Raw genomic sequence first — 23,322 nt, 5'->3', positions numbered from 1 at the left:
GGGTATCCAGAGAACATCCGGTATTGCCGCTAAAGACTGAGGCAAAGAAGGCATTGAGCACCTCCGCCTTTTCCTCATCTCTTGTAACTAAGTTTCCCCCCGCATCCAGTAAAGGATGGAGATTCTCCTTAGTCCTCCTTTTTGTGTTGATGTATTTATAGAAACGTTTTTTGTTATCTTTAACGGCAGTAGCCAGATTGAGCTCCAGATGAGCTTTGGCCTTCCTAATTTTGTCCCTGCACAGCCTCGCTACTTCTTTAAAGTCCTCCTTAGTGGCCTGCCCACTTTTCCAAAGCTTATAAACCCTCTTTTTCCTCCTAAGATCAAGCCACAATTCTCTGTTGAGCCAGGCCGGTCTTCTTCCCCGCCAGCTATGGTGTGCTGCAGAGCTGGCTGGAACCATGACTGGCACAGGTCACCTCAGACCACCTCGCACAGAGGGCACCCAAGCAGATCCCCACTTCCAAAACCTTGCCATTTATACCCAATATGCCATATAATTCTGCCCCTGTCCTTGCACATGCAGGAGAAATCCATCATCATTCACAGACTCAAATACTTTGAGCTTTACATGGAGGTTTACTTTCCACATGTATTTAATGAGTTCTCTTACATGACACCTTACCCTCAGCTGCCTCAAGATTAGGTGACATAGATATGGGATCACAGTCAAAAAGTGCCACAGATATACTTAGAGAATTGTTGTTACCTATCTCCCCTGAGAATGGGCTGGAAAGCAAAGATGTCAGGAATTGGCCTATGCTCTCAATGTTGTTCTGATGTAAACATGTTGTGAAGGGAAAGAGAGATTCCTGCAAGGTAGGATTATTGTTATCTCCTGTTTCTATGCTGTTTATTCCCCCAAACACCTGAAGCTAGACCCTCTTCTTCCAAAAAGAAAGACCATAACTATGACTATGATAGTTAGGATGATTCAATTTGCAGTCTCCTGTTCCTGACGTTCAGTGTAGGACGTTCTGTGTAGAAACAACAGATCCTTCCTCTGGAGACAAAGTAATTATGAAAACTCTGAGGTATGTGGAGCACCTGTTAATGGGGCAGAACCACCAGGGTGCTCCCAGTGCTGGAGATGCAACTTCTGTCACTTTATCCATTGATATAAACAGCAGTCTTCATTGGAAGAGCCTCCAGAATTAACTGACGCTGGTACAGCTGAGAAGCCAGGCTACCACCTGAACACCCAGTGGAGCATGCGGTAGTTGTGCAGGTGGAGTAACAAGTCTCAGTGCTGCTGATTCTTCCTCCTGCTTCTTCTGGTTAATGTGCTATTTCATGTCTTTAGGCCACACTCTCACTTTTGCTTCATGCTGTGTGTTGCTTTGCAAGCTTTGGAAAGCAGAGCAGTAGAACCCTGGCTTTGCTGCATCACAGTGCCTTTCATTAAGGTACACAGCATGCAAATAATTGCTGCTGCTTGGCTTCTGAGTGACCTCTGAAGTAGGAATGATACTCCTAAACTTCAAACCTTTTGGAGCTGTCTGGAAGTCTTTCCCTACCAGGATAGTATGCTGCCTCTTATCTGAATTTCATTTCCATTTTATGCTTTGAGCTGAAATTCAGTAGGTCTTATTTCTTTAAATCCGAGCCTTCAGTCGCTGTTTGAGTCTCTGAGCTAAATCTCACATTCTGGCTATATAAACTACATTTGGTATCTACATAAATGTTATAGTTCTGCACCTCCTCCCACGCAGCTAGCACAAGTGGAGGCTCCCAGCCAATAATAATACTTCTTGCAAATTGTTTGATTAGGATGAGATTTCTTGGATAAGGTACTGCTGCATGATGAAGAGGAATCTCTGTCTCCTCGTCTATCAGCCAACACTGACAGAGATTCCTTTGTCAAGACTACCCCCTTTTCCTCTAATACTAACACTTTGCTGCAAAAACTCACTTCATGATCTGTGTTCTGCAAGAAATCAGTTGGCTGTGGAGGCAAAATTGTCATCAGATCATCTGAAACTATAAAATTAGAGGGAGCCAGTCCTCTTCTGCCGCCTGTCAGCTTTTCCTCAGAGAAACCAGCCTCATCCATACCTCAAAAGGAATAAACCTTATTCTCTAGCCATTAGAGGAAGCTCTGCTTCAGGCTGCTTTTTAGGATCATCAGAAAGATCACAGCTGTATTCAGCTAAGTTTTCGGTTAAGTTTTGCTGGAGATTGTCTTGGCAACTCTACTATTAAGGAACACTTTTGTTAATGGTTCTCTGTATCCTTTATTGTCCTTCTTTGAAAGAAGGAAAAACCTAGGGCTCTTTTTGTTTTGTACAGAATCTGATTCTGAGGTACTGACGTGGGATGCCAGGGCTCTTCTCAGAAGTGTCAGAGTTATCTTTAATGCTATAAAGATCACTGGAATCCTCCGCCGAGGTCTGTGCCATGGAAGAACATGCAATGTGGCAGCTCTTAAATTACACATTTATGTTTTCCCTCTTTTTCAGCTGTTCAAGTTCCTGAAATGGTGACTGATATCATTCTGTTTGATTCTGATGCTGATTCTCCAGTTCTTTCACCTGAGCTTCATCACGTTCCCTTTTTGCTGGCCGGGGTCAGCCCATAGCAGTGGTTATTTCCAGGCCCCATGTGCACCAGGGACAAAAAGGGCACAGAGGAGGAGCAGAGGTGGGATGTGACGCTTGGCTGACAAGTCCAGGTCGTGCTGCCGTGACTCACCAACAAGAGAGGTCAGTCTGATCCGGGAACGGGGAATTCCCAAAGCCTGGTGGCTAGTCTGAGTCACTTGCCTGAAGAAGTCTTGCTTCTTGTCAGTCTTTGTGCACCTGGATGTGAAGTTTAGCCCGCAGTAACTCTAATACTAGAGAATTACTGGATCTGCTGTTGTTCCAATACAGTTCATTGTACTAATGAAACAACATGGATAATTGTACGACTGATTAGTGTTTGTTACTGTACTGTTACTTAGAGAGAAACAATTTATCCCTAAAGCTGTTGGCCATGTGTCTGTTACCCAAACTGTAATGCTGCTGGGCCATCTAAAACCCTTACACTGGGACAGCCCCATTCTCATCCCCCACCCCAAACTGGGACAGGAGAACAACTCCTCAGGAACTAGGACCTGCCCAGCTTTGGAATTCAGAAGAGACATCAAGATATCTGCTGTAATGTACATTTCAATAATCTTCCAAGCAATGGCACACGCATTTACCAGCCATCCTGTCTCCTGAGTTATTCGGAGAGGGATGCACCGCTCACTTCTCAGTTTTTTCAGTGAGAGATCTGTCTTTATCACTGTGATAATGAAGAGTCTCTAGACCTGTGGGACCTCGTCTCTGGTTGAAGGTTATAGATGCTAATGCAACTTGAACAGAAGGCGTGCGTTGCTAGCAGTCTTTCAAGTACTGGGATATTTGCAGTTCATGGTGTAGCTGCTTTGGTAGTTCGTACGCTTCCCTCACCATCTGTGTGTCGGTTTCCAGCAGCACACTTAAACAGTTGCTATTGAAACATGGTGTAATTTGGCAATGATTTTATTAAAGCTGTTTTGAAATGTCTTTCTACCACCACCTTGTCAGAACAGTTATGCAGTTATAAGGGAAACCTTCCTCAAACTGTCTCACAGCACTGAAGAACTGAGCTGAGACGCTAGGTGTGAGTGAGGTTTGAGCTGAGCTCCTGCCTGCTGCAAGAGCAGCAACTTGCAGTGCTTTTCTCTACTTCGTGCTCATTTGTGCAGTGCTGACCAGGTCATGGATACAGGCTCTCCCTTTTTTTTTTTTTTTCTGCTGCTATGCTTCATTAGAAAGCAACTTAAAAACATAGTGATATATGTGACTCATTTAAATAAGCCAGTTGAGTTATTTAAATAAGTCAGCTGGGTGTTACATGATCATGGATGGAAGTGGAAGTAATTCAGAGTTAGAAATTGGTCACAAACTGGTAAATGGTATGTGCAATGCAGTGTTAACTTGATCCAGATTCTGTTAAGTTTACTCTTAGTACACAAGAAATCAACAGAGCTCTTTTTTCCTTTTACCTTGGAGCAAAGGGGACTTAATGTATTCCTTTTTCTGTAAATAGTCAAGGAATCTTGTGTTTAAGAGGAAAGGGTTCCATAAAGGGCAGAATCAATTTAATAATGTACATAAAATACAAAACACAGGAGGAGGAAAATGAGTTTATAATTCTTTACTAGATGCACGATAGTTACCATATATTTGTTCTATCACAATATATAGTTGATTGCTCTAAAATGCTTATCATTGGAGATCTAAGAGACTGATGGGACAAGAAAACCTGTGTAAAAACTTAAATTTGTTGGCAACTGTACAGGAATATAGGGTAGAGGATTCTCAAAAAAAAAAAAAAGAAAAAAGTCTTTTTAATCCATTTTAACTGTTCCAATTTAGAGCCATATAATGATTTAAGACATTAATTATTTTATGTTTTTATCTTAGTTGCTTCTGAAGGTGAACTTCACCCTTGCAGACCACAGGTAGATCCCTTTATTGTGTTCTGAATTAATTAATTAACTTTTGCATCTGAATTTTGTCTCTGTTCTGCAAATCAGCATATTTCTCATATATTCAAGTTGTGCAGACAGAATTAATACAGCAACAGATTTGTGAAAACTAAAGGGGAATAGCAAAGGGAACAAAGTTCTGTTTGTTTCTTTTGCTTTCTTTCAGACGGTCATTTCCTAATGGAAAATATTCACAGAAATTTTCTTTTCTCTAAAATTTTCAAGGACTGGGCTATGTTGTGGTTCACCTGTTCAAGCTGTTTACACAATTTCTTTTTTTTTATTTCTTCTTTTTGAAGTTGAACGGTTATGTCCCTTATCTAAATAGAAATAGATCATAGAAAATGATCTTAGAAGTGGGCAGGCATAGATGTAACATCTGCCAGTCCCTTGAAGACATCCCAAGACAAGTGCTAAAACCTGTCTTTTGGGTACTCTTGTCAATTAAAATGATACAACCTGGAAACAACAACAACAAGTTCAAAAATGCAGAACTGTCTGCAAAAGTCAGTATAAGTAATGACCTGTTCTTGTCACTAGCAGGGAAGTAAGAGGTGTGATTGATGAAATTCTGTCTGAAGGGAAATTCCTGTTATTTCAGTATTGAACAACAGCATTGCATGACTGCCAGTAATTGACATGCCGGAGAGATCCAGCAATATGAACATGGTTGCTCAGCCCTTGCTAATAAACAAGGCATCATTCAACAGTGTTGGCATCACAGCATCTGCTCTGTATACAGTCCAAAACTGGACACTGAAAGGACCCAGGATGCTGGTGGCAGGTATGTGAAATGTGCACAGTTCTGCCTAAACTTCTCAAACACCTTGCTGTAATAAAGGATTTCGACATCAAGTGGCAGTTTGTGAGGACAGCTACACTCAGCAATGATTTCTTAAGAACTGGCTGGGCTATTGTTAGTTATACTGTGGGTGGTATTTTTTCTTGTCAAAGGAAATGCGGATTATCATAGTAATTATCCCAGATACTTCTGACACTCTCTTACAAGCTGTAAAAATCATGGATTAAAATTATAGATAGTAAACACAGATTTCCCTGTGCTGCTTTTAGTATTATCTTTTGTGCATGGAGGCTACGTGCCTCTGTGCAGGTATAGGCAAGGGCCTGAGTAACTCTTCTGAACAAAAAAAATTAGAGAATATTTCAGACGTATGCTGGTCATGGAAAATTAAAGAGTTGAATTAAGATATGAATAGAGTTCAGTCACATAAAGATAATAACTAAAGCAGCTTTTTTATTTTTTATTTTTTATTATTTTTAGAGATCTGTAAAATAATTTGTAAGAACTGTTCTTCCAAGTTACCATGGTATCAGACTTAGGTATTTCTGAACTTCAATAGCATATAATCTGAGGTAGCCCTTTTATCAGACCAGAATTCTTTAATCGATAGCACCAGCACCCCACTTCAGCAGCACATCACTACTCCTTCGAGTCTCTGCATTTCTGTTTCCACGTTGTGTGCACCTGCCTGACACACCTGGAATTTCTCCAGCTGGCCAGCACACTTGCTTGCTTTACATCTGTCCGCTACTTCAGCCAGATCGTCTGCCCCTTTCATTTAGCTTCCTCTGACTCCATTTTCCTTGAGTAAAATGGATGTGGTAATCTTTGAATGTATCACATTCATTAGAGTTATGATCTCATTTTACATTATGATCTTCAAAGATGTTTACAAACTATTTTACAACACCCATATGAAGTGGGGAATACTAAGTTGGTTCCTGTATAGCTTATTTCATTAACAAACATTAAGTGGGTTTTGGAGCAACAAGCACTATATAAATGCAAAATATTTGTTACCAAATAGTTGTTCAGGGAATAATGAGCTTGTTGTTCATTACGATCAACTTTTGTTGCATTTTTGAGTTCCGGAAGCCTCCTCTGATAACTACACCTAATTTTTTGTCTGAGTCTGTAAAACTGATTTTAAAACTTGGGAGATTTTTTGGGTGATAAAAGTGGCGTTATTGTAGAACAAGTGTCAGATCAGCTGAGGCCACTGGCTGACGCGAGGGAGAGTGAAAGGGAAACAAGCTCCCAGCCAGGGGCAGGACAGATCCTGGAGCATCTCCTGAGCGCACTGGGGCGAGGGAGAACCCCTCGGGGAGCAACTGAGGTGCCCGGACCCGGAGCTGACAGCGCTGCGGCTGCCCCTCAGAGGCTGCCCCCCGCGGCCTGGCGCTGCCGCTCCTGCCCCGCGCCCAGCCCCGCCCCGCCCCTCCCCGCCCGCCGCCCCAGGAAGCTCCGTCCCGCAGCGCCCTGCCCGCCGCCGCCATGCATTGTGGGGCGGCAGCAGCAGAGCCAAGATGGCGGCCAGCAGGAGGCTGATGAAGGTAACAGCAGCGCCGCGCCGCCGCGGGCCGGGGGGCGCCCGCCCGCCGCCGCCCCCTCCCCCTCAGCGCCCCTCCGGCGGCCGGGGGGCCCCTTCCCAGCCCGGCGGGGCTCCCACCCTGCTCCTCGCCGCTCGCCGGGCCGGGGCGGCCGGGCGGGGAGCAGCCGGCACCTAGGCCGCGGCCGTCAGGGGCCGCCCCGGCTCCCCCGCCCCCCCTCCGCCGCCCGCCGGGCTCTGAGGCGCCGCCGAGGGCCCCGCCGAGAGCCCGGGGCTGGGCGGGGGCGCTGGGCGGGGGCCGGCCGGGTCCCCTCCCGCGGGGGGCTCCCGCGGTGACTAAGCAAAGAGGAAGGGCCGGGGGGGGAGGAAGCGCCGCTGCCGGGACGCCGCGGAGAGAGGCCGAGCCCCGGGGCGCTGCCAGGGGTCGGGGCAGCGTCGGGAGGGAAGGGGAAGGACGGGAGGGGAAGGGAAGGGAAGGGGGCGAGGGGAGGAGAGGAGAGGAGAGGCGCCCCGGCCTCCCTGCCCTGCCCCAGCCCTGCCCCGGGCAGCGAGCGGGGCTCCGGGGCCGGGAGGGCTCTGCCCGGGGGGTGCCGTGCTCGGGGGCTGCCGGGGAGGGCTCCGGGCGCCGGCGGCCGGGTGAGGCCGGGGCTTATCGGTGAAGTCTGGACCCGGGTTCAGCACTTTGCTCAGCCCCGCCGGGCGCGGTGATGTTTGCGTCCCCAGCCGGCGGCTCGCGCCTGAGTGCGGTGCTGTTTGCAGCTCGGCTTCGACAAAGGCAGCGTGTTGTTTTAAACCGACGTTTCGTCTGAGGGGCTTGTTTTATCATCGTCTTGTATGAGGGCTGAGATACTTCTTAAAAACAAAAAGATACTCATTGTCCCCAAAAGGTGCAAGCTTCTTCTGTGTGTTGTATGTAATTGCCAATTCATGTCACAAGCTGTTTGCAGTGGAATCTGCCTAGGACACGCGTACTTAGTGACATAAAATCTGGTCATCTGTAAAATGCTGTGGCAGTACCCTACAGTATCTGCATGCCTGGAACATAAATCAATGAACTTTACAGGTTAGTGCTGTGAAACGTAGGGGAAGGACCCTCAGACCATCAGGCAGTGCTTTAACCTGATTAGAAACCACCTCCCTGTGGAGTACAATGTAACCGTGCACTAGGATTTGGCATATATATGGGTGATTCTTTTAAACTTAGCCTTTTAATACAGGACTTAGAAGCATCTTCAAGGATGCAGACCCCTGGTAGGGCTGGGATATGTAGATATTTGAAATTGTATTTCCTTAAGTGTGCAAATGCTTAATTAACCGTTGAAGTTCGGTCACTTTTGGAGAAAACAATAGCTTAGTATTGCTTCCATAAGAGTAGTTTTAACATTTTAATTGTGCTATGTAGACATCACAAATTAAATAGTAAATACATTATGTGCAGAGTCATTCATATATATTGAATCAATAGGAGTAAGCCTTTAATTGTCCTTAAGGATCCCGGTGAGATGACATTCGTTTATTTCATTTTTGATAGCAGTTGTTCTTGCCACAGCTTTAGAATCATCAATATGCCTGTTCCTTTGTACTCAGATAAGGTCCTTTGTTTCAGATAAACTGAACTGTTGTTAACTATCTTTTTGCAAAGCAGTTTCTATGCTAGTTCTGAAAAATCTGTTAATTGTTCAAAAGAGCATTGCTACTTTCTTGTTAGAGGGGAAAAAGTGTAATTATTTAAAAATAAAAAATAGCACAGGACATAAAAATCCAGGAGGTGAGTAAATTGTCCTTAATATTTACAGTGCCTCTTGCTTTTCAGCCCCCGTTCAGTTTCACTATGCTTCTTAACCATCAGGTAATACTTCAGTTTTCCACTGAAAGCATACCGTAAAAATGACTTTTGATAATGTGATGTTCTTTTCTAGAAAAACAGTGTGGCAATTGCTCTTCAGAGGGAGTGGTTTAGGAAGGAAGAAGGCATTGGTAACTTCCCTCTTACATTTTTACTTTCATTTTTATTGCCTTATATTTATGGACTGTGCGTTGTGTGCTTTTCTATGCGAGTTCAACAGCTGTGAGATGCTTTATTGTGTAACTTGTCAGTGCTGTTAAATAGGCAGCTACCTTTCTGCTTTTTGCAGGGTCCAACATGCTTTGAGTCTTCATTCATCTCGGTAGGAACAAACCAGAGCTCTTGTGCAGATGATGTAATGCGGATCTCTGCAGCATGGTGTTTTGCAGGTCCGATCTCATCTGTATCAACCTGATACCGTTGTTTAAGTTCTAAAGTGGAAATTCATAGATCAGCAAATGACTTTTTAAAGTCTTTCACTGTTAAAGTTTTGCAATATTGAAGGGTATGTGGTGTTTATTTCTCAGGGCCATAGAATGATGAGAGATGGTAACTAAAGGAAATAGTTTTTCAGCATGTCACTCCATTTCCTAAAATAATTTAGGATAAGCATTAACTGTCTTTCTTTGGGCTAAATATCAAGTTTGTCTTTGGTAGCTGAGAATAAACTTTGAACCTTTTATAGGTCACATAAAATAAAGTAATTCCCATTTCCGTAAGTTCTTGCCAGCATTTTGAAGTACTGTAATTTTTTCTGGATGCGTGTCATGCAGCATAGTTACTCACATTAATCACAGTGGCACAAAGACTGGATGTAGTAAGTTTGTAATAACATGCTACCTGCACACAGAAAACTGGCAACAGGAGCCTTGTTGCCACCTTGCAGGTGGAAGTGGATGTCCTTTTCTGATGGTGGAATCTTCAACTCACAAGCCTCCTTGTGAAAGAAGTACTAAAAAAAAATCAAGTCCTAAAAAAGTCAAGTTATAACATGCATAAGATTGTCTTGTTATATCAGGCTCTGTGTGCACAAGTTACATTTCATGGGCCAGCGACCTTATTTATGGCTTCCTGTAGCTTTATGCCATTGACTTTATACCATTGACTAGTCTAACTCAAGTGTTCTCTACTGTTTTTTCAAGTCTTTCCAGGAGCACACCTAGGTTAGTAAAAATGTGAAATATTCATAGCTAATGAATCACGTTCCACCAACATTTGAGGTGGAGTTTTGATCTATGAGCCACCATTACACCTCTTCAAAGAGCCACAGCTGTCAGATATCAGCTCCTCATGAAATGTGAGAGGTGGGAATAAGGCAGTCTTCAACAAGGGTTTGTTGTTTTGGATCATCTCTTGAGGGGGGGAAAAAAAAACGGCAAATACAGAGTAATTAGATTTAGGAAAGCAGCATAGCTTTCTCTTTCAAGGGAGCTGCTTTGCTTCAAGACCCTTTCTCGTAAAAATCAAATTGTCTCCAAACACTTCTGATGGGGAACACAGATCTCCAGGAGACGTGCCAGAGATTTCACTCGAGTGCTTTTCACAGTTGCCACCCACTGATGTAAAAACAAGCCGCTTTCCATTGGAGATCTGGAGCTAAATGATATGTGGAGAGGTAGTGGGTAGTTGCAAAGGGAAGGCTATTTCGGGGCTGGATAGTCATAGTACTTGGGGTTTGAGTAGCGTGTGGTACCGACATGGGCCTTCAACTGGCATTTTTCAGCAACATCTGAGGAGGCTGGCTGGTCCCGGGCTTGGAGCTGCTTCTTTGTGTTCATCTGCAATATGAGCAAGCCAAGGTTTCTGTAGGATCCATGCTTTTGTTCCTGTCTTTTAGATATCAAAAGTATTTTTAGCGTTAAGAACTGAAAATAGATTTAAATAATAAGTAACAGGTATTTTCTTCTTGCTGTTCTCACTCTGCTGCCATGATTGCATAGGCAAACATTTATGCAACTATTGAACTTCATGATAAAACAGAAAAACAAAGCCACACCCATGTACCTGCTGTAGATGGCCTGCAATCTGCAGTATGCTGTGGTCTTGTAAACAGTATAACCATTCCAAATAAAGGTGTTTTGACCAACTTCGCTATTGAAAAACTACTCTACGTGGATCCAGACATTGGTCCTCAGTAACAAGGGAAGTCTGGCTTTGAGCAGCTATGGTTGTCCCTATGGAAAAGTGAGAATACTGATTTACTTTCCTATTTGGAAACTGAAGAGTGGCAAAAGGATTTATAATCAACATCTTAAGAAAACATTTCTGAATAAAGATCAGATGGAAAATATTCTGCCAAAAAGTAGAATTAATAAATAAAAAACATGGTGTGTATACAGGCTGTAATGTCACAGTGGAAACTTAATAATAGCTCCTATAAGAGCTAGAATCTGTTTTGTTTTGTTTTCTGTTATACTTGGTTTTAATGTGTGTTTTTGTTTTTTGACCTTTCTCAGCAGTATACAAGATTCAGAGAGTAAAATTGGCCAGCGCCTTATCAGTGCTTTGGAGCCTTGTTTAACTTTGTCACACTTCTCTTAGAGATTCTATTTATGACCAGGTAAACAGAAATTGTAAACACAAGACAAATGAGGAGTTGTTTCAGTAAACTCATTTTTCTCTGTGAATTTAATAGCATTTTGGGCTTGATGCAGAACTTGGTGAAGTCAGGATAAGCCCTTACCCCCTACTCCCATATCTTGGATTAAACTCTTACTGGTGTTAAGTCTTCGCTGTGTTTTCATACTAGGTTTGTTTCTTTTTAGACAAGACCCCAAACTTCAGAGATGCACAGGCAAAGCAGTTGCAGGCCTGTGTTCAGAACCATTTTTTTCCTAGTCCTGGATGGAATTTAGAGGAACTGGGAATTCTAAAAATTATTAGAACGAGAATATATGGATTTAGGTGTATACTTAATATTTGAACCTTCTTTTTAAGAGTTGAGTATGTTTTAAGCAGATGCCACTTAATTTTCTTCTTCATTTCAAACATTTTATTTTCAATAGCATGTAATCATTTGTGCTGTTCAAAGCTAAAATTAAAATTTTAACAATTTATTGATTGATTATATACGAGAAGGGTAGTGCATACTTGTAGGACTGCCTTCAGACCAGTTATTGCCTCTAAAACAACATTTTCCCCTTTTCACGCACTGTGTGTAACACTTTCTCTGAACATCTCCAAACTACAAACATCCTGTCCCAAGGGAGCCCCCTGAAATAAGAAGACGTTTCTGTTTTATAAACGGGCAAACCAGTGCAGGCAGGCCACGTGCAAGGTTGATAACAGAGTAATGAAAGATGACTTAAATTCTTACTGCAGTGTTCTAACCTCTAGTTACACTCCTTCTGTGCGCCTTTAATTATGTTACTTGACAAAATTAAGGGGTAGAGAATGGGAATAGGAATTAATCCATTCACTGTCTGCCTAAACTCCTAAGGGTTATTTTAAAGTAAATATTTGAACTATATCCTTTAACATCATCAAGTAATTTTTGTCTCTTTGGACTTACTCAAGCTCATGCTAAATACAGTATGAACTTTTAATCTGTGCTGTTTGATGGTATTTAGTAGCTCATTCACTCCTAACTGTATGTGTATGCTTTAGTTGTGTCTGCCTCTGTAATTCGGAGGTAATTTAGATCTTTATTAGGGGTTTTGTCAGTTGCCAGGAAAAAAAAAAAAAAACACAAACACCCCCTGTGCCCTTTTAATCCCGAGTACTGAATCTCTATCACTCCTGATGAATTACACACAAAAAAGAACCTAAAAATATGAATTGCAAATATAGTATTACACTGTAAATACACTTCTAGGATAAATTAGAACTCGTCTTAAGCAAATAATTCATGCAAGTCATATCTGTGTGAGGAGAGGAATTGCTGAGTTTATACTCCTCTGCTTCCTTTTTCAGTTATTAGTTACTACCTCAAGACCCAAGGCAGCCGCAGAAGCACAGAATGTAGTCCCAATGCACTGCAGTAATTTACCACTTCTTTGATTATGAAAGGGAACTCCTGCATAGGCTTAGCAAGTCATTTTAAAAGAGGAAGGTGCCCTGAACACAGTTTCTGCTTGCTCTTTGCCCTTGTGTCTTCCAGGCTATTTAATTCCCTCTCCCGTGTGGTGGACTTGAGGGAAAACAGGGAATAATTTTTGCATATTTGATTTTTTCTTCCTTTCATGCGACTTTTCCAAACCTGTGATGATAATTTGCACATGGAAGCTGCACCCTCACTGGGATGTTTTGGGGATTTCTGTAGGTTTCCATATACGTGTAACATTTTAAATATATTGACTAGAAAATATCCAAACCCGTTTTTCTTCCCGTGATTTAGAGGCAAACTACTTGTGTTGCCTGTTTATTCATGCTTGACTGCCTTATGGTTAATCTGGCTTGTTTTGGTCCTGGTGTTTGGTGCGTTACATCTGGTGTAGAAGGGGGTTTATCCCTATTACACCCTGTGGAGGGGTTGTTTGCAGGCCTTCACAGTTCTGTAAGTGTAGACAGCAAGCAGCTTAGAGCAGTGTTGTGAGTTAGTTCCTTTCCTGAACCAGCCAGGATGAGCAGTGTTGGTCAGGTCATTCCTGAGCTGATGCTTTGTGCAGTGAGCATTCAAAGCCAGCTGTAAAGCAGCGTGCAGATTTGCAGTTTCAGAGGTCAAAAATGATCTCTCATACCTGTGATAATAAAGGTTATTTTCATCTGGGTACTTTGGCTTGCTCTGGATCCCTCTAAATGTGCTTCATGGAATTATTTTTTTTCCGTATGTTTTCCTGCATTAAGGAAATAAGATAATCCTCTTATCCTTTAAAAAAAAGCAAAATAACAACAACAAAAATGTCTGTGATATTGCACAAATCTAACAGCAGTGGAATTTGGGGATTAATCCAGAGATCCAGACTAAGCAGCTGGTTTTAGTGTCATGAAGATTGTGTTGGGCATCAGTTCAATATCTGAGACACCAAGGTTAAACTGTTGTGTTCTGAGTGTGCTCCTGCTTTCAGTGGGTGGAAGTGGAAATGTTCATCTTCTAGTGTGTAGCTGTCATGATTTTTTTTATTTTCTTTGTGCATTTGGAAATCTTGTTCCCCCTTTGTGTTTGTGTTTTATCATGTTGCTAAGTTTATGGAAGAGATCACTGCAAGTATTAAATCTCTGCCAGGCAGATGCAGAAAAGGTTGTTCTATGATGAAATACTAATATTTTAGCCAAAAAAAAAAAAAAAAAAGAAACCCATTTACTGTGAAACCTGACTTTTTTTTTTTTTTTTTTCCGGCATATAGTGTTTTTGGAGTTTATAGTTGGAGTTCCTATCATAACATACAGCTTAGTTTCACGAATGTGGTTGCACTCAGCAAAGAATTGTGTGCTGGCAGAGTGCACAGAAGCAACATTTTTCCTAATGTGTGTGGCCATACAGGCATGTGCTTCAGTCTTGAAATCATCGGGAAGATTTTACGTTTCACTGGGGATGACTTGAATTTGAATTCACTTAAATTCTCATTAAAGGTCAAGCTCTTTAATTCAACAGCAAAGGCCTATCACTACCGGGTTTAAAAATAATAATTAAAAAAAAAAAAAGTGGAGCCTTGAGGTGTTTTTTTTTGGTCTTAAAGCTTCAAGATGAAATACTCTGGAAAACAGTTGCTACAGTAGGGCTTATAGGTGACTTTAAATATGAAAATAGCTAAAATATTTGTTTTGGTGATAGATCACTAACCAATCGAAAATAATTTGACAGGTGATTGATGGGTGCAGAAAGATGCTTTGTTCAAGAGTGATGTAGTTATAAAGAGCGGCATCTTAATAAATGCTGCTAACTCAGAGGTATGAACCAAAGATGAAGAAGCATCTTCTTGAGTTACTGATCTAAATAAGTCTACCTTGGGTTGGATACTGGATTTGCATCAGTTTAAGTTGATCTAGCAGGAATCTGTTAGTTTTTGGTTGAAATAATGGGTCTGTCTAGCGACTTAAGTGTTTAAAGCTGTTATGAAGTAATTCTTCCGAATCAATAGTTCTCATTCAGAAAAGTCCTCAGTTGCACTTGATTTTTGTTCTTTGCTGTTATCAAAGGCACTGATTTGCATTTGAGATGTAAAAACAGTTAAAAAATATACTTTTTCTTATACTGCTACTTCATTGTATGTATAGTGGTGTTATTAACAAAGCATTTTTGTATCTGTGACCTACCAAAAAACAACTATTTTTAAATACCCTGTCTCATAAAATTTTACTTCCCACAGGGGCAAAATTTTCTGTTTTATGTGGGTTGCCACCACTGAAATCTCAATATTCTTTAGTATTAAAGAACCCACATTGACCTGCAAGCATTCTGAAATGTTGATATGAGCATCTTGTCTGATGTTACTATTAACTTTCGCTTACACTCTGCTTGTTTTCCAGGAGCTTGAAGAAATCCGCAAATGTGGAATGAAAAACTTCCGTAATATCCAGGTTGATGAAGCTAATTTATTGACCTGGCAAGGGCTTATTGTTCCTGTGAGTATAGATGGTTCCTTATTCTAATGAGCTTTAAAATAAAGCAACGATCATTTGTATCACAAATGCACAGGTTAGCACTGCTGTTAGTGACTGTTAGTGCTGTTAGTTTTGCACCCTCACAAGACTATTTCTTACTGCTGTAAGAACTGGCTTTTGGAGTTCTGGTTTTCTGGGCATTTAATGTAGCCCTAGACTTAATTCTTGGTTCTCTTTAGACTTCTCTGATCTTAGGCAAATACTGTGACCTTCCTGTCTCATTTTACTTGAATGTCTTGTGTGGTTTTATTCTATCCATGTCTGATTACGTTAGTCGGTGTTTCTCATAACTCCTGTGAAGAAAAATCCATACGTAATTGAAAGAGATTCTAGACCTCTCTGATCGATACCTGGCTGGATGCTGCGCAGCTGTAGGCCTGGTCCAACAGACAGCTGCAACTGGCAAGGGCTGGGGCTCAGTGATGGCACTGGGTTACTATGGAAAGGTTTTGTAAAAGAGAGGCAGGTTCATTTTGTGGTTTGTTATGTTAATCTGAAAGTACAAAATCTACATCATAGGATAAAGTCTGAATTGTGAATACTTCGTTTACTTCTCAATAGCTTTTGGTGTGTGTTTCGGTTTTCAGTTGTTTTTTTTTTTTTTTTTTTGGTTGGTTGGATTGTTTTGTTTGTAACTGACTGTATTTCTAGAACAAAATTTAGTATTGGAAAAAGTTTGATGCAAGGAAAAGGTTTGGATTCCCAGAACTGAACTCTTTAAATTGAAGTCATGTGGATTTTCACCTCCTTTATTTTCCACAGCCATGGCTCACGCTTACTTAGTTACATGAGCTACTCGAATGTCTGCAGCAATAGAAGCCGTGCCAGTAGAGCATCAGTTCTGCTTTCCCTTTAGTACTACCTAAAAGGTCTCCTGACCAGCGTAAATCTTTTTAAAACACTTTGAAACAGTCTGGCAGTGCCTGTGCTGTGTTAGCTGAAGGGCATTCCCGAACTTGGATCATGCAGTCTCTGCTGAGATAATTGCGAGGCCTTTGAACTTGAGGTACTGTAAAACAGATTTAGTTTACTCTTTACATGCATTTCTGCAAATAATTCTAGTGGTTGAGGTTATTCTCGCAAATACAGAATGCAGGATTTGACACTAGGATTTGGCATAACTGAGGAATGGTGTGCTTTGTAAGCCACTCCGCTATTTGTGGTTCATGTATAACAGGATAGTGTTCTGATAATACGCTAATGTGGCTAATAAAGCAAAACACCAGAAAGTTTATTCCTGTTAAAATTTGCAGTACATGGTGTACTATTTCTATTTCTAATACTTTCTGCTCACAAGGGTATGAGCATGAACTTTGTTTTCTTTGCAGAGATTCACATTGCAAGTGTTCGAGCATCATTGCAATGAGCCACACTTTATGCTTGCCTTTTGCTTTATACTGTGCCCTGTTGCAAGGGCACATAAATAAATTCATTACTGGTGTAGTTAAGAGGGAATTTTGTCACGAAATCTACGTTTATTATAGTAATTAATAATTATGTGTTGTAAGTGTTGAAAGAGTAGTATGGATGACTATTCAGAGGAAATACTAAAAACAAATGCTTTCTATGAAGCATAATTTTTTAGCTATTGCATTCTTGGGGTTGGTGGCTTAAAAATGTCAAATACAAACTGGTTGCAAGTATAGGTTGTTTGTTTTGTTTCTTTTCCTGAGTTGTTGCTTTTGAAGTTTTACTTGCTCTTTCCATTTTTGTGCATGGTAAGGGGTTAATGACATACTACTCATATTTTAGTAAGACTAACTGGTTACTGATTATTAAACTCTAACTAGGCATTATTTTGGTCAATTTCTTAATGAAAGTGTTAAAAGATATGAAGGTTAGTATGTTAGTTCTGCATGTTCATGCAGAATTACTGTGAAAAATACTGCTCTAAAAACCTTTATATATCATATTTTGCTCTTTGGAACAACTGTTAGTTTTCCAGAGTGTTCAACTGAGACAGCTTGTCAATGTGTTTTCCTGTTCTAAATCCTAGAATAGGGCACCTTATGTACCCTATGTTGGGAAAGTACACTGTTTGTTTCAAACATCAGTACAAAACTTCAGGCTCCTTGCCCTTTTAAGAGGGACTGTTGGTGTACCATGAATTTCATTTTACTCTGTCCATAGCAAGCAGTTTTGATAAACTTTTGCAGAGCAAAATACTCCAGGTGAATGTAAGTCAACTGCTTGATCTGTGTTTCACTATAATTCTGATTCTCTCCCTTGTCAGTATCAGAATAAATGTAACAAACTATTGGAAATTAGTTGCTGGAATAGTTTGTGTTTTGTCTATTGAAAAGATGAGCAACCCTTTTACATACATTTTTAGTTAAATTTATTGGTGAGTTATAGTGAAGAACTGTTCTGACTGAAAGAGAGCCAAGCAGAAAATGGATGTTTCTAAGCCAGGTCAGTTCCTGTATCAGTTCATTGAACATCTTCACAAATTCTAGCACGTGGTGGAGGTAAGAACAAGTGAACAGGGTGGGGGGAAAGGGTATTAAATACTGAAATGGTCGCTATGACCAGAAAGTTACCTGTTAAATTTACCAGGTTTTTATGATTGCTTTGATAAAGTGATTTTAAGGCACTTTACTTACCTCTGGCCTTGACTCAAAAAGTTGTGCTTTATTTCTTAGAAATGCACAGCCAGCCTTCCCCACGTGGATGAAACTAAAATAAAACTTCAAAATGCTCCTTACCCCCAAATATTGGTAAAGCTTTTTTTAACTCGTGGGTGAGTTTGATTGAAAGAAATTATCTGATGGGTCTTGAAGGATCTGCGTGATTATACTTAACGCAGCCTGGAAACATTCAGTCTTCAACTGTTTTTCTTCAAGTATCTGGAAAGGCTTCATGACAGTTTTAGTTTTCATTGCAGAATGGCATTTTTATCAGCTTGAAATGTAGCAATAACTTATTTTTCTTCTGCCTTTCTTCTGCAGTTAGTATTTGAAACAATATCAATAGTCTAACAGGTTTTCTAAATGAGGTTCTAGGCATTGTTTTTTTCTGTTACAGCAGGAAGATCTGCTTTGCCTCCTTCACAGTTCTTTCATCGTACTCCTTCAAACATGATCTGATAACAGTGGGTGCTAAAACTGCATACGAATTCAGAATGTTCTCATCAGCAGACGCAGTGAATATCTATCTTTAGTACAAATGAATGCTCAGCAGATTTTTATGTAGTCAGCACAAAAAGGTTCTCAGAATGTATAGGGAAATCTGACAAATCAAACTGCCTTGCTGTTCGAACCACCATGTTGTGAGACACACAAAATAACTAGGTTTAGAGAAACCAATTTCCTTGCCAGATTTCCTGTTAGTGTCTCAGAAAGGGTTTACAATGCTTTTTTTTGAAATACAAAGGTGTGGGAATAAAAGTACTTACTAGATAGATCTCTGATCATGGAGTTAATGGTATTGGGTGCTTTCCTACCAGTAGAAATGTCAGCCTGCTTCAGAACAGTGATAATTCTCCTTTTCCAGGGTGAATACAAAGATATAGGTTGTATTGCTTCTTTCTTACCAAATTGGTTCTGATGTTCTGACACATGGACATGTCAGTGTGTTTGGGGAAAAAAAGTGCTTTAAAACGAGGTCATTTGATAGATTGAAGCCTGGAGCTTGCTTTTTCTTAAATTTTGTTTGTTAGAATATGCTACATTCTTGATTTTTGTTACCTTATTGCAGGACAATCCTCCATATGACAAAGGAGCCTTCAGAATCGAAATCAACTTTCCAGCAGAATATCCATTCAAACCTCCTAAGATTACATTTAAAACGAAGATCTATCACCCTAACATCGATGAAAAGGGTCAGGTTTGTCTGCCAGTAATTAGTGCTGAAAACTGGAAGCCAGCAACCAAAACTGACCAAGGTAGGAGTCCATGGGGGGAAAAAAACAGATATTAAGAGACTTTGCACTGTGTGTTTGAAGCTAGTAGCGTTTCACCTTGTCAGGCAGTGACTGCTTTCCTGATGTATCTGTTTCCATAAGCTCTGCATCATGAATCACATGATGTGAGCACAGTGTGCAACTCTTTTGGAATCTCATTTTGTTATTAGAACATAAGGTAATGACACTGACTTGTGGCATTTCCACCTCCAGTAAACCACGAAACTTAATGACTGATGAGTTTATTAAGGTGGTAGCTCATGGTATATTTTTTTTTTTAAAAAAGTCATTTCTCTTGGTAGTCAGGAGAGAATGGTGAGGGTATTACTTCGTGTTTCATTTTAAACAGTGACTTTATAATCCAGATGTGTCGTTTGCCTTGTTTGGTTAAGCAAAAACTAAATTATAACACAACTCTTAGCTCTTAAAAGATCACTGCTGTGAGGTTTAGTGTGTAGAATGTCTTTGGATAAGAATTTAAATATTTTAAGGTAAAAGTTTCATTGGGTCCTTGGCCAGACTGAGAGTATGATATGAATAGGCTTTGTCTGTTGTTGTTCCTGTTGGGGTGAGAATTTCACTTTTTTTTCTGGCAGGGAACGAGAAATTTGATATTAAGTGATTACTACTGTACACTTTTAAAAAAAAAAAAAAAAAAAAAAAAGGCAAGCATTCTTGCAATAACTGCTTGTTTTAACAAGTTGAATGCAAATCTGTAGCAGTTTAATCCAGTGCAAGAACTTCAATGGCACTGATATGTCTTGGTCTGTAGGAAAAGGTATTTCCATCTTCCAGACTCTTTAGGATTATTTTCATGTGAACCTTGTTCCTGATAGTAAACAATGCTCTAGTTAAGATTTCTTTTTCTGTATATTTTTCTATGCTAATAAAACTACTTAGTTTGCACCATCTTACCCCAATGACAAAATAAATATATATCTGTATATATATCACACACACATATATATACACACATATAAATGTCTTTTGGAAAAGAATGAGCAGTTGAATGTTGGGGGGAAGTGGGGACAGAAGCAAAAAGAACCTGTTAAGTAGATAGTGAAAATCTTGCAATTTGTTCTGGATTTTTCTTAGATTATGTAGGACAAAGATCCTTTGGAGAAATGAAGTTGAAGCAATGTGTAGAAGGTTTCTGTGAACAACTTAGTAGTTGTCTTAACTAGAGAAAGCTAATTAAGTTGAAGAAAAGGAATGACTTACTGGCTCCACCTGGCTAGAAGTGTGAGTTGGTGTCAGCTGGAACTATTGAGGAAATCATTTGTGTGTGGGAAATAGAGTTTCCTGAAGAAGTAGTAAAATCCTCTTTTTCTGAGAAAAGCAATACAAAGTACCTTACAATTAGAATTTGGAACAGATCTTGGGTACCAAAATATTTCAAATTTCTCATTCTGCGGTTTTATGGTCTTTTGTGCATCTTTTTTCCTCTTTAAAAAGTCATTTTAGTGTCAATGTCTGATGTTAATTCATCCTTATATGAGCCTGCAACAATATCATTACAGCCCTGCTTAAGTGTCTGTCCCCTCTTCTGTAGGACTGTTCTGCACAGAAAAATAAACTTCAGGTTGTTTGCTGTGTAGGCCTTTTTCTGGAAATAAGGCAATGTTATTACTATGGATATCAAAATAATTGGTTTTGATCAGTCAAGTGTCAGAGGATAGAGAAATGAGGTTTATCATAGATCATCAACTCATCTTTTGTATAGTGTTTACAGTTGAACTTTATTAATTTAGCTTAATACTAAGACTATGGTGACAGTATGGTATTAAAATGCTGTGGCTGTTGAGACAACTACTGGTTTTAGGAATTTAGGGAATTAAGAAAAATGCTAATTTTTCCTGGTTTGTGGGTTAACTTCCTATAAAGTGTTACTAGATTGTTACAGTGCTTTATGTTTTACTGAGTGAAAAGGGTTACGTACAGTATTGATCCTAGTCTCGTAAGTAAATACTAGCAATATGATGACATTTTTCAGAAGTACAGGACAGGCAAGTTGCTGTGAAGTAAGCTAGTACCAGTTCTGCGTTCCTTAGAAAGTTTGTTACAGTTTAAACTCTGATTTATGTTAAGAAAGGTTCCTGCTTGGCAATATACTGACAACCTTACTTCTTGGGAGTTTGTTTTGAGAGGTGTGTCCCTCCTCTGTGTCAGGTAAGGGTAGAAAAGAGTACGAGTGTGAGGAGATTTGTGCTCTGAAAGAAGCTGTTCTAGAATCTACCAGAGTGATAGGTACTGTAAGAACTGACATTGCCAAACCAGGGAGAATGCAGTTAAACTGGTAGGCAGCAGTTTCAGAACAAACAATAGCACCTGACTTTCCATACAACGTGTAGCTCTGTTGTGGAGCTCCAGCTCCCTGCCACTGGATGTTGTGGCTCTCAGAATTTGATGTGAGTTCAGAAGGAGGCTGGCTGTGGTGTGTAATGTATGCAGTTAACAGGTGTGGTACGCTTACTTTAAAGTATCTTGGTACTGCTTTGTGTTGCTCTGGATAGCCCAAACTTACTTCAAGTGGAATGTTGTTGCTATTCTTTTACAGAGAAATGTGTTTTTCTGTGTCCTGTCTGTAGGCTTGCCCTGTTATGTACCTCCCTCTCAGTGGATGGGTATCAGATCTCAGGATTGTTGTAACCAATTTAGCTTTAAATGGTCATGAGAATGTATATGAGGAAAATGTAGCAATAAATGACATCGTAGTATGTGAGGTTCATTGTGTAAATGTGAAGTGCGATGTAGTTATTGTAAGAATGACTTCCTTTGACAGTGATGAGGAGTGCTGATGAAATAGTTGTCAACAGTAAGGTAAAAAGCATCTTACAGTTCTTACCCATTTGTTTTCCGCAGTATCTCTCTACTAGGAGATATATTTGGCAGTTCAGAATAATGACAAGACTTGTCTGGTGTTTGTAGGGGAGGTAAGAGTCATAGAAAGATATAAAGCTGAAGAAATGGTTTCCCGAAGCAGACCCAATTACAACTGGATCGTGTAACTCATTGTGACAGGTGTCAGGAAAAAATGCTTCACAATGGAGATCCCAGTGTTCACTTCATCCAGTCCATTTTAGATGAGCTTGTCTGTGAAACTTCGTTTCCTCCTTAGCTGTGTGAAAAGTATTTCACAGATAGGATGCTAATTACATGGGAAATAACTTGAAGTGCATTTTGATCTATGCTGAAGTAGTTGATCTTGCTTACAGATAGGATTTTTTGGTACCCGTTCACTGTATCAAACTCAGTCTTGGCATACTGCTAAAGTTATTTTCTTATTGGGGAATTTTGCTTACATTTTGATATTAAAAATGAACCATCTTAGTATCTGACAATATTTATACTTCTTTTGACAGTAATCCAGTCCCTCATAGCACTGGTGAATGATCCACAGCCCGAGCACCCCCTTCGGGCTGACCTAGCTGAAGAATACTCTAAGGACCGTAAAAAATTCTGTAAGAACGCTGAAGAGTTTACAAAGAAATATGGTGAAAAGCGACCAGTGGACTAAAATCTGACACAGTTGATGTCAGCAACGTATGATAGAAGATCGGAGCAGTGCATTTGAGACACCCCGTAAAGCAGGACTCTATGGAAAATTGACAAGTGCCACCTTTCGGTGTTAACTTGTGGCTGTTACTAACTTTCTACAGTTTTCTTAATCAAAAGTGGGCTAGGTAACCTGTAAAGAAAGGATTAAAAATTTAAGATGTTCTAGTTCTGCTTTCTTTGTTTAAAAATCACTGCTTCAATATACTTTAAAGTATGCTGTTTTCTTTTTCTTGTCAGAATTTATCAAAAATATCTTAGACTTATATTCTGCCCTTAAATTGAAAAGGTTGTGGCTGTCATTTCTTTTTTTTTTCCTTGCAGTTCCCACTATCCTGAGTTCACTTAATTCTTCATTGAATTTTCTCTCCTTCCCCCAAACTGATGTCTTAGAAAAAAATATCCCAGTTCTGGCAGAAAATGATTGAGTGTTTGGCAGTTTTGTTTACTTTTCTCTTTGAACATTGCACTGTGCTTTTATGGGACTTGCTGCAAGTTCCCTTTAACTTCAGTTTGTAACATAATAAACAAAAAACAAACCCCACAAATACAATCAGAAATAATGTCCAGGTCTTATGTAAATCTGGCTGGTGTTACCACAAAATGTTTATTAAACGGGGAAACCCAA

The 23,322-nt window shown here is 40.2% G+C and overlaps 1 protein-coding gene across 5 annotated transcripts in view; it reads left to right on the top strand.

Moving 5' to 3' along the window:
* Positions 1-23,322, top strand: part of UBE2L3 (ubiquitin conjugating enzyme E2 L3) — a 243,152-nt gene extending 219,830 nt beyond the window's left edge. For 2 of the 5 annotated variants that reach the window (XM_084491615.1, XM_084491616.1), the window contains 3 exons: positions 15,104-15,199; positions 18,935-19,121; positions 22,502-23,322. In XM_084491615.1, coding sequence (XP_084347741.1) covers positions 15,104-15,199; positions 18,935-19,121; positions 22,502-22,656 — 438 coding nt within the window. In that variant the 3' untranslated portion in view covers positions 22,657-23,322. The other 3 variants (XM_084491614.1, XM_084491613.1, XM_084491612.1) reach the window with 3 other exon arrangements.

Source organism: Aythya ferina (assembly GCF_964211825.1).
Source record: "Aythya ferina genome assembly, chromosome: 17".
Lineage (NCBI taxonomy): Eukaryota > Metazoa > Chordata > Aves > Anseriformes > Anatidae > Aythya > Aythya ferina.
This window is presented reverse-complemented; position numbering and strand designations above follow the sequence as displayed.